The sequence below is a fragment of the Boeremia exigua genome (genome assembly GCF_020726555.1).
Source record: "Boeremia exigua strain MPI-SDFR-AT-0100 chromosome Unknown C7974scaffold_3, whole genome shotgun sequence".
In the NCBI taxonomy this organism is placed as follows: domain Eukaryota; kingdom Fungi; phylum Ascomycota; class Dothideomycetes; order Pleosporales; family Didymellaceae; genus Boeremia; species Boeremia exigua.
The window spans coordinates 675,132-686,905 of record NW_025763520.1 but is presented as its reverse complement, the minus strand read 5'-3'; the positions used below and the strand labels follow the sequence as shown (position 1 = coordinate 686,905).

At 56.4% G+C, this 11,774-nt stretch overlaps 5 protein-coding genes across 5 annotated transcripts; all 5 read left to right on the top strand.

Moving 5' to 3' along the window:
* The first annotated feature begins 52 nt into the window (after window positions 1-52).
* C7974DRAFT_421594 (ribonuclease-III-like-domain-containing protein) lies at window positions 53-1,216 on the top strand. Its single transcript, XM_046144297.1, has 2 exons — window positions 53-491; window positions 539-1,216. Exons 1-2 carry the CDS (start codon window positions 95-97, stop codon window positions 949-951), a joined length of 810 nt encoding a protein of 269 aa, XP_045999972.1. The 5' UTR covers window positions 53-94; the 3' UTR covers window positions 952-1,216.
* Window positions 1,217-1,226: 10 nt separating this feature from the next.
* Window positions 1,227-3,315, top strand: C7974DRAFT_123929 (ceramide glucosyltransferase-like protein). The gene is made up of 2 exons (XM_046135212.1): window positions 1,227-1,510; window positions 1,554-3,315. Exons 1-2 carry the CDS (start codon window positions 1,371-1,373, stop codon window positions 3,259-3,261), a joined length of 1,848 nt encoding a protein of 615 aa, XP_045999971.1. The 5' UTR covers window positions 1,227-1,370; the 3' UTR covers window positions 3,262-3,315.
* A 1,847-nt stretch (window positions 3,316-5,162) lies between these two features.
* C7974DRAFT_409946 (uncharacterized protein) lies at window positions 5,163-6,087 on the top strand (the record flags this gene model as incomplete). The annotated part of the gene is made up of 4 exons (XM_046143429.1): window positions 5,163-5,205; window positions 5,259-5,796; window positions 5,851-5,965; window positions 6,016-6,087. The coding sequence occupies 4 exons, from the start codon at window positions 5,163-5,165 to the stop codon at window positions 6,085-6,087; spliced, it is 768 nt and encodes a 255-aa protein (XP_045999970.1).
* Window positions 6,088-6,320: 233 nt separating this feature from the next.
* Window positions 6,321-6,656, top strand: C7974DRAFT_409945 (uncharacterized protein; the record flags this gene model as incomplete). The annotated part of the gene is made up of 1 exon (XM_046143428.1): window positions 6,321-6,656. The coding sequence occupies one exon, from the start codon at window positions 6,321-6,323 to the stop codon at window positions 6,654-6,656; it is 336 nt and encodes a 111-aa protein (XP_045999969.1).
* Window positions 6,657-8,097: 1,441 nt separating this feature from the next.
* On the top strand, window positions 8,098-10,498 carry C7974DRAFT_304061 (peptidase S41 family protein; the record flags this gene model as incomplete). Its single annotated transcript, XM_046137966.1, has 2 exons — window positions 8,098-8,331; window positions 8,387-10,498. 2 exons carry the CDS (start codon window positions 8,098-8,100, stop codon window positions 10,496-10,498), a joined length of 2,346 nt encoding a protein of 781 aa, XP_045999968.1.
* Between the last annotated feature and the right edge of the window lie 1,276 nt (window positions 10,499-11,774).

The following is an 11,774-nucleotide window of genomic DNA, read 5'->3' as shown; positions in this document are numbered from 1 at the left end:
GCGGGAGTCGGGCAACTTTTCGAACTTCACCGTCGTCAACGCCAACACCGCAGCGCCCGCCTGCTGCGCATCCGCCTCACACACACACGCCACAATGGCATCCACACGGGCGACCCGCCGCCTGCTCGCCTCGGCCGCGCCGTCGCTGCGCTGCTCCCGCGCCTCACCGCCCGCCCTCGCCCGGCCCGCCGCATGCGCCTTCTCGACCACCCCCCCGTCCCGCGCGCCCGAGTACGACAGCGAGGCCGCCGCGCGCCCGCGGTGGCAGCAGACACCGCCGCGCATGCAGGCGCCGTTCCGGATACGGCCCGCGGCCAAGGGCGGCGTGTTCAAGGTCAACGAGGACCCCAAGCGCCTGGACGACGCCTACGTGCGGCTGCTGGGGCCGGGCGGCGACAAGCTGCTGGACGACGAGGTCAAGTGGCTGGCCGTGACACACAAGAGCTTTGACCACGGCCGCCGGGGGTTCAACGACCGCCTGGCCTTCCTGGGTGGGTAGCAGCAGACGAGGACAACCGACACGGGCTAACGCACGCAGGACGGCGCATCGTCGAGCTGCAGACGTCGCAGGCGCTGATCAGCTCGCCCCAGGCCAAGCCGTGGCCGCGCGACGCCGCGGGTGAGCCCAAGCGCGACCACTTCGGCCGCCGCCCGTTCCTGCACCCCGCGCTCAACGGGCTCGCGGGCCTGAGCAACGAGGCCGAGGCCGCCGTGCTGGACAAGGCGCGGCTGGCCCAGCTGGCCGAGCGTTACGGCCTGGACAAGGTCACGCGGTGGACCCCGAAGCGCGCCGACAACCCGCACGCCTCGGGCCAGGAGTCGGTGCTCATGACGTCGCTGTACGCCATTGTCGGCGCGGTAGCCATGGAGCGTGGCGGCGAGGAGGCCAACAGGCTCGTCCAGAACAAGATCCTGACGCCGCTGGGCTTTGCATTTAGCAGCGAGGCGTAGGAGGGGGTGTTGTACAATATCTGTCTGCATATCAACCGGACAAGAGCATAAGCCTTGCCGATGACCATTACGCCATCATACGCGGTGACTATCATACGCGCCGGTGACTATCATGAAGTATTGCGTGAATCGACTGCAATATCATTGCCTGCTCAACAACACCAATAAAGTGTGGCATCCCTGGTCACTTGTGTTGCACAAGTGACCTGATCCTTGATCTGCGGGACGCCCGGAGACGTAGTGTGCCCACCTCTCGATATCCTATAACAATACACCCGAGTCTCCACGATTCTGTCTCCAAGATTCTAACACTGTACATCTGCTTCGCGAGCTAAATGTTATAACCAACCAACACGTGACCCACCCGCCAAGTCGCAACCACCGTCAATCACTGCACCCATTCCGCGCCAACACCCTGCATGACCCCGCGCATGCGTCCCGACCTCTCCCAGGGCGCCGAGACCAGCCATGTCTCCCCGCTGCGCTTCTATGCTGCCCTCGTCAGCCTCACCTGGTGGCTGATCGTCTGGGGCATCTGCGCCATCGGCGTCACCCAACTGTACGCGCCTACGTCATGTTCGAGACGACGACTGACTGTGCAGATTCCGCTACTACTGGACGCGCCCACTGCCCGCGGCATGTGTTACTGCCATGAAGGAGGCCGACGTGCCGCGCGTCACCGTTATCCGACCCGTGTCTGGCCTCGACCCGCGCCTGTATGAGTGTCTGGCCTCGAGTCTGCGCCAGACGTACCCCGCCGCCCGCATCAACAACGTCTTCTGCGTCGCGAGCCGCGACGACCCCGCGTACCCCATCCTCGAGCGCCTCGTGCGCGACTTCCCGCACGCCAATGTCCACATCACCGTCGAGGACGAGGACCCGCTGCTCGCAAACGACCGCAGCGCGCTCGGCCCCAACCCCAAGATCCGCAACATGAGCCGCGCCTACCGCGAGGCCAAGGGCGCCCTGGTGTGGATCCTGGACTGCAACGTGTGGGTGGGCCCGGGCGTCGGCGCGCGCTTCGTCGACCTGCTGTGCGGCTACAGCACCGACGCGCGCAAGCCCAAGACGAAATTCAAGTTCGTGCACCAGACGCCGCTGACCGTGGACCTCGACTCGCAGAGCCTGTCGCTGGAGCAGCGCAAGGAGCTGCTCGGCGGCGCGCCCGCGGACCGCAGCGCTGCCACCGCCGCCGCCGCGTCCAGCGAATCCGCCGCCGCCAGCTCCGCCTGGCAGCGCGTGCTCCAGCGCGCCGGCGCCCGCCTCGACGAGGCCTTCATGTCCTCGGCCCACGCCAAGTTCTACCAGGCCATCAACACCGTCAAAGTCGCCCCCTGCATCATGGGCAAGAGCACCATGTTCCGCCGCGCCCACCTCGACGCCGTCACCGCGGGACACCCCGTGTACGCCCCGGGCATCGACGCCTTCTCCGACAACATCTGCGAAGACCACCTGATCGGCGACGCCCTGTGGAAGCGCCCGCAGCCGTTTGAGAAGCCGGGCTACGCCCCCCCGCCCGGTGAAAACGTGGACACGGCCGGGCCCTGGGGCAACCACGAAATGCTCTTCGGCGACTTCTGCTTCCAGCCCATCAGCCACACGCCCCTGGCCGCCTACCTCGCGCGCCGCATCCGCTGGCTGCGCGTGCGCAAGTACACCGTCACGCTCGCCACGCTCGTCGAGCCCGGCACCGAGGCCTTTGCGTGCGGCGCGTACGGCGCGTTCGGACTCACCACGCTGCCCGTGTTCCGGCCGTATATTGCACCCTCGTGGACCGCGTTCGCCCTCATCTGGCTCGCGCACTGTACGCTCTGGTGCGCGGTGGACTGGGTTACGTATCTGCTGCTGCACAGCGCGAAGACGGTCGAGGTTGATTCCGAGACACCCGATTTCGTCTTACCACTCCCTATGCCTACTTCTCCCGCTTCCTCTTCCCCCGCCATCTCTCCCCCCAACAAACCCCCCGCCGACACCTCCCCGCTCCTCGCCCACCAGCAACACCAGCAACCGCCCCTCCGCGCCGGCGCCCGCAGATCCTTCCCCGAGTTCCTGGCCGCCTGGTGCGGCCGCGAGCTCTTCGCGCTGCCTATCTGGATCGTTGCGTTTTGGGGCGGCGCGACGGTGGAGTGGCGTGGGAGGAGGTTTTATGTCGGGTTTGATACTAAGGTGAGGGAGATTGGGGGGGAGTCTGGCGGGAAGGGGGTTGTGGATGGCAAGGCTGAGGGGGCGAAGGGGAAGCCAGGGGGGAAATCCGAGGGGAACGGGAAGGCGAAGGCTGAGGGGAAGGGAAAGGGGAAAACGAGGGAGTAGCGCAGATGGATATCGAAGGATGTACGAGTAGTCCACATGTCACACACATATAAAGAGGCGCACATCAAGCGAGCAAAACGCCAACTGCCTTCCCCGCACTACACCGACTAGACCAACCAAACTCTTGATCCGCGCAGTAGCTCGCAACTGGTACACGCAGTATCTCGTAACCGGTACAGCCAGCAGTCCAACCCCATCCCAAAACCCCTGGAGTCCAGCTGGCGCATCCTATTACGTACTGGTCCACGAGAGCACGATCGATGCTCATGCATTTCTCGCTGTCCCGGGTGCTGAGTGTACATGTGCGCTGTCAAGCAGCCTTGTAAGGTGGCTCTCTTGTCGCACCCGGAGTATTGCTGGGCGCGTAGAGGTGTCCTTGTTTCTCTTCTACATGCTAGCTGATATTCCGAAACCCCACGAGCGTCGAGCGCGAACCGTTGCGCGTGGCCTGCTCGATTTCTTTGGCGTGCCAGGAGTCTCAGAATCTGAGTAGAACGCAGCTTAATCCATGCTATCTTTGTGTCCAAGGATGGCTTTGACGGCTTCTGGGTCATTAGTGCTATAGCGATTTGGAGCCAGCCGAGTAATTGGTCCTGGTGGGTAGTCTGCATTTGATCGAAACTCTTCACTAGCATACAGTGACAAAAGATCAACGTAATAAACATACCGTACTTTTCATGTAGCTCGATACTATATGAGGCGTCATCATGTCAATAAGGAGCGTACATCTCCCATAGCCGCGCGAAACGTGCTAGGAAAGGTCTGGGGACTTGGACAAGTGGCGATTGCAGCGATTGAACCACTATCCCGACCGCTATGATGAGCACTAGAGCAAAATTGAAGGCATAAGATTTGATTGAGAAAGACTCAATTTGCAGCGCTGGTTGAGAAAAGAAGGTCATGACGAGAATTGTTTCAAGTGTGTTGTGCTGAAGTGCAAAGGTAAGCAGCATGTATGTGTATGAACTACTGTGGACATGGCTCATTGCCACGATGAAGCTGTCGACCCAATAAGGCTTCACAACCTTCCTGGGGACTCAGGGCCCGCAGACGCTTCTCTACGTCAGTCCGATATTGAGGAATTCGAATGAATCCGTCCAGGCAGATCCTTTCGGGGATCCTTCAAGCCCTCGCGTTTCTGTCAAGGCGAGGGCAGTGCCAGCACCCCTATGCCGAAAATGGTCTCATAGGTTCTCGCTCTTTGAACTGACTGCTCTTACTCAGGTTGCACTGATCAGTTCAAACCGAAGAAGGACTCCCGCAAACCTTGATGTTGACATTCACATCTCACTATCAATTTCGTCGGGTCAAGGAGATTGAGCCGAGGTGGTTGGTGTGAACTCTTCACCCTATTCTCCACTCTATTCGTGTGGTATCAATTGCTTGAAGCGTTGGTGCGTAACGAGACTGCACAGAGCTTAGATGTCGTTTCACGGACCAGTATCAACATGTTCGTTGGTACTGTAGACTTACGATACGAGAGCAGCCTGTCTTCGATCTAGCGGCTCCCCTTGTGCTTCTGAAAGTCTGAGCTTCCTCCGTGACGTTCCAACTTTCGTCCGCACTATGTCCCGATGGCCAAGATGTCCAGGTAAGAATGCCGGTAGAGAGAACCTCCGCTAGCGTCCCCTAAACTCCGCTAGCTTCACCCAAACTCCGCTAGCCGCAAGAGCTAGTCCTTTTTTTGGTCGCGAAACTCCACATTCTCTCCACGGTCCTGATGCCCGTCCCTACATTGCTGGCTGAGAGTATCGAATGTTTGACGTGGCTCATAAACCTCGGACGAATGCGATGGCCTTTGGAAGGCAGCTTGTAGGATATAAGTATTGCGCTCGTAGGAGCACTTACCTGATCCATACTCACCATTACTGCCAACTCTTTTGAACAGAATCACTCAAACAATGTCTTCAAACACAACCGTTCTCATTACAGGTGCAAGCCGCGGTATGCAGAGCTTTCCTCGATCACAGCGATAATACTGACTCCTCTCGTGGCAGGCATCGGTCAAGGCTTCGTTGAGACGTATCTCAACCTGCCGAATACCACAGTCGTGGCAGCAGTCCGAAGTGCTGCATCTGCAGAACCACTTCAAGCGCTGGCAAAAGCTTCCGGCAGCCGTCTTGTTGTTATCGAGATTAATGTCGCATCCTTTGAGACTATCAAACAGGGCATTGCCTCCTTGAAGTCTGAGCACAATATTGATAGCCTTGATATTGTTCTTGCCAATGCTGGCAGTGTCAACATGAGCCCTAAGGTCGCTGAGTTCAAGATACCTTCAGACATCCAGCCTTTTGTTGACGCCAACGTGTATGGCCAGTTAGAGCTGTACAATGCTGTTGCGCCGTTGCTGCGTAAATCAAACAAAACAACAAAACCTAAATTCATGTACATGTCTAGTGTGGTTGGAAGCTTGACATCAATGAACAATATGCTTGAATTGTCAGCTTATGGCGCAAGTAAAGCCTTCGGTAATTTCCTCTTCAAGTGGCTGTCCCTTGAGCAGCAAGACATCGTCCTATGGGCGCAACATCCAGGGTAGGTAACGATTCTTTGCTATTGCGCACTCAATGCACTAACAATCTTTTGCAGTGCGGTTGCGACGGCCGGCGCCATTGAAAGTTTCCCAGCCCTCAAGGCGAAGGGGATTGACCCGGACCTGTTTTTTGTCTCGGTGGAGCAGGCCTGCAAAAGTATCTTGCAGATTGTGAGTACATGCCCAAAATGACAGTGCAGGTACTAACATGGTCATAACAGATTGATAGCGCCACGTTGGAGAAGACGCACGGCAAATTTCTCGGTCCCGATGGCGAGGAGATTCCATGGTGAAGTCTGAGACGATAGCGGCGGTGGCTCTTTTATAAACGTGCTATTCGATGAGTATAGCAATAGTAAATCACAATTTTGAATGCTTTTACACTCGCGACGTTAATGGGTACAAGCAGTACCTCATTGTCCTTTGCCCTGGCCGGTATCTTCGAGCGCCACATTTTCTGCATCTCGCTCAGCAAAGATGGTCTCACGGAGGCCGACTTGGAATAATTCTTCATCACTCTCCCTCGATGCTGCATCGACGCTGCATTGTCGTACGCATTCCGTTCTCGCTGGCGATCCGCACGCAGATCGAAGACATCTTGTTGCCAATGTACGGTGTCCACACGCTGGAGGCCAGGAACTTGGTATTAGCAAACCTATCAAAGCCGAAGAATCTGAACACACGAGCTTCAGACGACAAAGTAGACGGAGATGACGCCGAGGACCTGCTGTTCGAACAGTCTGTCGCTCACACCCTCGATGAACCCACTCTTAGACGACTGGCACGAGAATTCGCCGACAAACTGCCAGAAGGCCGTTTCACACCCGCTGCCATCCAGGGCTACCTGCTGACCCGGAAATGAGAACCGCATAGAGCATTGGGCGAGGCGTGCACATGGCGTGATGAGTAGCTCAAAGCTATGGATAAGAAGATGATGAACTCAATAGACAGCGATGTCAAAGTTTGATGCGATCGACAATGCTAGACGACGTCATCAGGCCTCCCGGACGATTGGATGAGGCTGTGTGGGATCTACGCTTGATTGTCATGTCTTAAAGGAGCCTCTTGGCAATGCATGAGGGAGTGTGAGGTTAGGTTGGCGAGAGTAAGCATCGGGTATGGCGTTGTATCAACCGGTGAACCTTGTGAAGCTCTGTGTAGTGCTTACTATCATTATGCGGCCCCCAAACCATGGCCGCCCTTTTCGTACCTTCAGATTGATTTGCGCAACATACCTCGAGATTTTCTGGAAATATATGCTTGAAGACGTAGCTATGACTTCGTCCCAGAATCCTAACGGGGTGGACTTGACCTGCATAAGATGCGAGAGCTAGTCCATATGCAATGGCATTAGCAGAGTTGGGAAACACATCAGGTGCGTACACCGACCCTGAAAAGATACGAAGACACCTCGCCGACTACAATACAAACCCACCTGCCTCGCCCTAAATACTCTTTGTGTACTAACTAACCCCGTCGACAAACAGGCTGGCGAGGTGAACCTCAAGCGTGCACTGAAAGAGTAGCCGCAATGTGGCGCTGAACAAGGCTGTGCTTGAGATGGCTGTGCGCCTTTCGAACTCATCAAGTAATGCGGCTGAAGCTGTGGAAAGGACGAGGTTGGACTTGAGACCAAAGAGCAGTCATTTCCTGACCAATCGGGAGACCGCCACGTTCTCGTGGGGAAGCTCGCCCCTCAACTTTCGCTCGAGCACCACGCATCACACAAGGAACCAAATGATTTCCTGTTGCAGCCCGAGGAATATGACAGCTTGCTAAGCATCGCCGCACATTATGTCACACTTGAGCAGCCTTACCGTCACGTTCCGGGCAGGTGGTGTCCAGCACACCCGACCTTCCGTAGCCGCTCAGCTGGTGTCTTGGCCTCTCCACAAAGGCTCAATCCCGTGCACAGTGGCGCTCAAAAGAGCAGCATGATTTGTAGATCGCAGTCGCTAAACCCAAGTGGACAAAGACGGCCCTGCTTGTCAACCGAAGCCTGAGTGTTCCAAGATTGGAGCGCGCGGCCGACGTAGACGAGATGGCTGCGCCGCCGGTAGTTGGAGGCTTTCAGGCACCGGTGCGCCGACATGTTAAGTGCGCCTCGTCCCTGCAGGACTACTGAAGGCTGTCACTGACTTTCCTGCTGGTGCTCGGGTGCTGCGTCTGGTTTTGTGGGTAAAGAGAAGGTCATCCTTGTTACGATTTGTGGAAACGGAGGCCTGAATTCATTGCATTAAGAGGCGGGAGTTCGCATTCACTCGGGTTTTTGTACGATCAGCTCATATCGAGGTCTTGACATCATGAGGTCCTCCCAAGTTCTTTGGGCGTTTCTAGCAGCTGCTGCAACAGCCCAAACACAGTCAGCATCGTTTATCGTTTCGACAACCCGTCGATTCTCGTCCATTGGAGATGTTGATGTTCAACCAACAGCTACGGCGACAGTGTCAGGGCCAATCCAGACAGGGCGAGCATGCGCTCAGATCGCAGACGCAATCTCTAACTCCAGATTGCAATTCCCTAGTGTCGAAGCTGAGGTTGGTGGCAAACTTCCCGAGACTGGGTATCGTAACATTTTACTAACGATTTTAGTTGGCGTATGCATGCCTCAAGTCAGTCCCGATAGATACAGAAGCAGCGAACATTACAGTCAACTCGATCAAGCAGATGACTGAATTCCAGTCCACATTAGCATACCTCAAAGATCCTCCCACAGGTTGGCCAAATGAACCTGTTGATCTGATGGCTGGGCTAGACGATATCGCTTCCAGAGTTAATGACGGCACATATACCAATGAGTACGACTTCGAGAACGACATTGCGGCACTTTTCATCAAAGCTCATGATGGCCATTTGAACTTCAACGGCATGGCTTACGGTGGGGCGTTTAGATGGCGGAGGAATCTCAACATCGCGTTGATATCTGCATCGAGGGATGGCAGTGCTGTACCTCAAGTGTGGTCCCTCGGTGACTTCAACGCTTCTCAAACAGGCTACGAGCCGTCTCCCATTACTCAAATCAACGGTCAAGACGTGCAAGAGTTCCTCCAAGCAGAAGCAGACAAAACTGCGTACCATGATCCGGACACGAGATACCAATCGTTGTTCTTCATGGCCAGTGCTGAGAGTTATGGATTGTTCACCAGCCCAAGATTCTACCCAGGACCTACTACAAGTGTCACTTACGAGAACGGCACTACCAATGAGTATCTCAATGCAGCAGTCATCCTGCAGAGCGAACTATGGTCAATCATCAGCAGCCCGCAGGATTTCTACGACACCTACATCACGCCCACACAGACCAGTTCGGGGCTGACAGTCAAGAAGAGGGACCCGAACTCACTTCCACTTCATCTCGATAACCCTCGCGACCACGAAATACAGGGATACAACACGATCCAACACGGCGCTGCTCCGTTGTACTATCCTGAACCCGTCATCGCGCATTCGGGCGAAATTGTACCCCTCGCAGGTTTCTTCATCAACGCTGGTGTCGGCGAGGTTGGCGTGCTTGTCGTAGGTACATTCAACACTAACGACACAGCTGAAGCACAAGAGTTTCAGCAGGTGACGGAAGACTTTATCGCTGAGGCGAGATCTCGTGGCGTCTCGCGAATGATCATCGACGTCCGCCAGAACGGCGGCGGAAAGGTCATCTCCGGCTATGATATGTACAAGCAATTCTTCCCAGACCAGCAGCCCCAAACCCAGTCCCGCTGGCGCGGCCACCAGGCGAGTGAAGTATTCGGCGAATCGATATCCGCTTTCCGGTCGATGACCATCTCAAATGCGGCTCTTTACGTCAGCCCCTTCAGCAAAGCTGCATACGTCGATGCCGACGGCAACGACTTTGGGTCCTGGTCGGACATGTACCCGCCCGTGCGGCACAACAATGACCAGTTCACCTCCCTGCTGAAATACAACCTCTCCGACCCATTCACGACCTCGAACGAAATCCTAGCGATCGGCATTACAGTGACGGGCTATGGTGACCGTTCTTCCTTCACCACCCCGCCCTTCCGAGCGGAAGACATTGTGATCCTCTCCGACGGCAACTGCGCCTCCACCTGCGCCATCTTCCTCGAGCTCATGGTTCAGCAATCGGGCGTGCGTACCATCGCCGTCGGCGGCCGTCCACAATCCGGCCCCATGGTCCCCGTCGGTGGCACAAAAGGCACTCTCGTCCTGCCATCCGAGTTCCTGCAAACCCTGGCAGGTTATGCGATCTCAGAGTTCACCGACTCGCGCCAGGAGCAGCGCGACTGGGCCCGCTTCGTACCCAACACGTTCGGCATCGCCGTCACAGATGCCAGTATCAACTTCCAAGATAACATTCGTGCGGGCAAGGAGGGCGCGGGCGTGCCCACCCAGTTCCTCAATGATACGGCGAGCTGTAGGATTTTCTATCAGCCGGAAATGTATCTCAATGTCTCAGCGCTGTGGGCCAAGACGGCGGAGGTCGCGTGGGGGAACAATGGCGCGCTGGACGAGGGCGCGTGCGTGAGCGGGAGTGTGACGACCAGGGATCAGCAGACGGGTGGTGGGGATGGAAATCCCAGCGGGACCGAAAGTAGTGGTGGTTCAAGCGAGAGTGAGGACGCTGCTGCTGGGTTGAGACCGAGCGGTGATGGGTGGATGGCAATTGCGGTCTGTGGCGCTGTCGTGTTGAGTTCGATGGGAGTGGGCATGGGCATTGTATGGTGATGACTGATGACTTTTGCATTTACGGCGTCATAGCACATGAAAGGGCGTCATAGCACATGATAGAATGCATGAAATGAACTGGTATCTCCTAACAGCCTAGCTCGACTTCTGAGTCTGAGGCCCTCTTGATTACATCAAATCGTAAAGACATCAACGCTTCTTGTCACCTTAGATAGGCTAGTGCCCAGCATTTCACATTCACCCTACCCACAGCATACCTGCTTCTCTACTCATACCTCAACCCACCCCCCTCCACCGCCCTAACCTTCACCGCCTCCAATACCTCCCCGTCGCCCTCCCCCAACTCCCCCACCCACCAAGTCCTCGCATGCAGCCTCAAACACCCCGTATCCCGATCCTCCCCAATCCATGCCGACATCCTGCACCCCTCCTCCCTGCACTCCCACACGCGGCTGCGCTCCGCCCACCGCCCGAAAAACGGCAAGTACTCCCGGCTCCCAAACGAAATGCACAGCGTGTTCATGCGCCGCCGCACCGCGCGGAAGAATGCCGGGTCCGAGGTGCAGCGGTGCGCGCAGATGGGCTGGTCCAGCGCGATGAGCTTGCGGCGCACGCGCCAGCAGGGGATGCGGTCGGTGTCGAGGTGCTGGTGGATGTGTATTGAGATATGGACTACTGTTGTGTCGGGGGGCTGGGAGGTGATTGTGCAGCGGTAGTCGTCGTGGGGTGTGGGGCGGTGGGAGGGGGTTGTTTCGTCGGGGGTGTAGGGGGGTGGGGAGAGGAGGGGAAGCATTTTGGATTGGTGTCTGAAGGTGCGGTCGGATTGCTCGTACATGACGATGGCTTTGTAGAGGTGGTCCGGGTGGGTTGGGTTGTAGCGCGGCTCGGTGGCCAGTGTGAGTGTGGACCAGGTTATGAGAGTGATGTCTGTGGGTCAGCTGTGTTGGAGAGGGTGAATGTATAACTTACTTGGAATGCTGTACATGCTCTCTTCTGCTCTTTTCTAAAAACATTTGTCTGAGTAGGCATGCGTGGCATGTGTTTGCTCCTTAGGGCCACCGTGATTGTAGGTGCTAGCAGGTGTGTAAAGTTTATGAAGAATATAATATTGTAGCTTCCGTGAAGACTACAATCGCCGGGTACCATCGGCAACGATACACTGTTTCATAGCAATTAAACGGTCACAATGGACTATCAACTTTCAGTTGTGAGCCGCAGATGTCAGGCGTTTGGACGTTTGGTGGGCAGCTTCGAGTATTACGACCTGTGGGAGAACCAACCATTTACAGTGTTGTATTCCCCAATCTTCACAAAC

What these genes read in the sequence shown, in the direction of transcription:
- C7974DRAFT_421594 (XM_046144297.1), top strand. Translation starts at nt 95, where the DNA reads ATGGCATCCACACGGGCGACCCGCCGCCTGCTCGCCTCGGCCGCGCCG. An exon ending in CGACCGCCTGGCCTTCCTGG is followed by an intron (nt 492 to 538) that starts GTGGGTAGCAGC and finishes TAACGCACGCAG; the next exon opens with GACGGCGCATCGTCGAGCTG.
- C7974DRAFT_123929 (XM_046135212.1), top strand. Translation starts at nt 1,371, where the DNA reads ATGACCCCGCGCATGCGTCCCGACCTCTCCCAGGGCGCCGAGACCAGC. An exon ending in GCCATCGGCGTCACCCAACT is followed by an intron (nt 1,511 to 1,553) that starts GTACGCGCCTAC and finishes CTGACTGTGCAG; the next exon opens with ATTCCGCTACTACTGGACGC.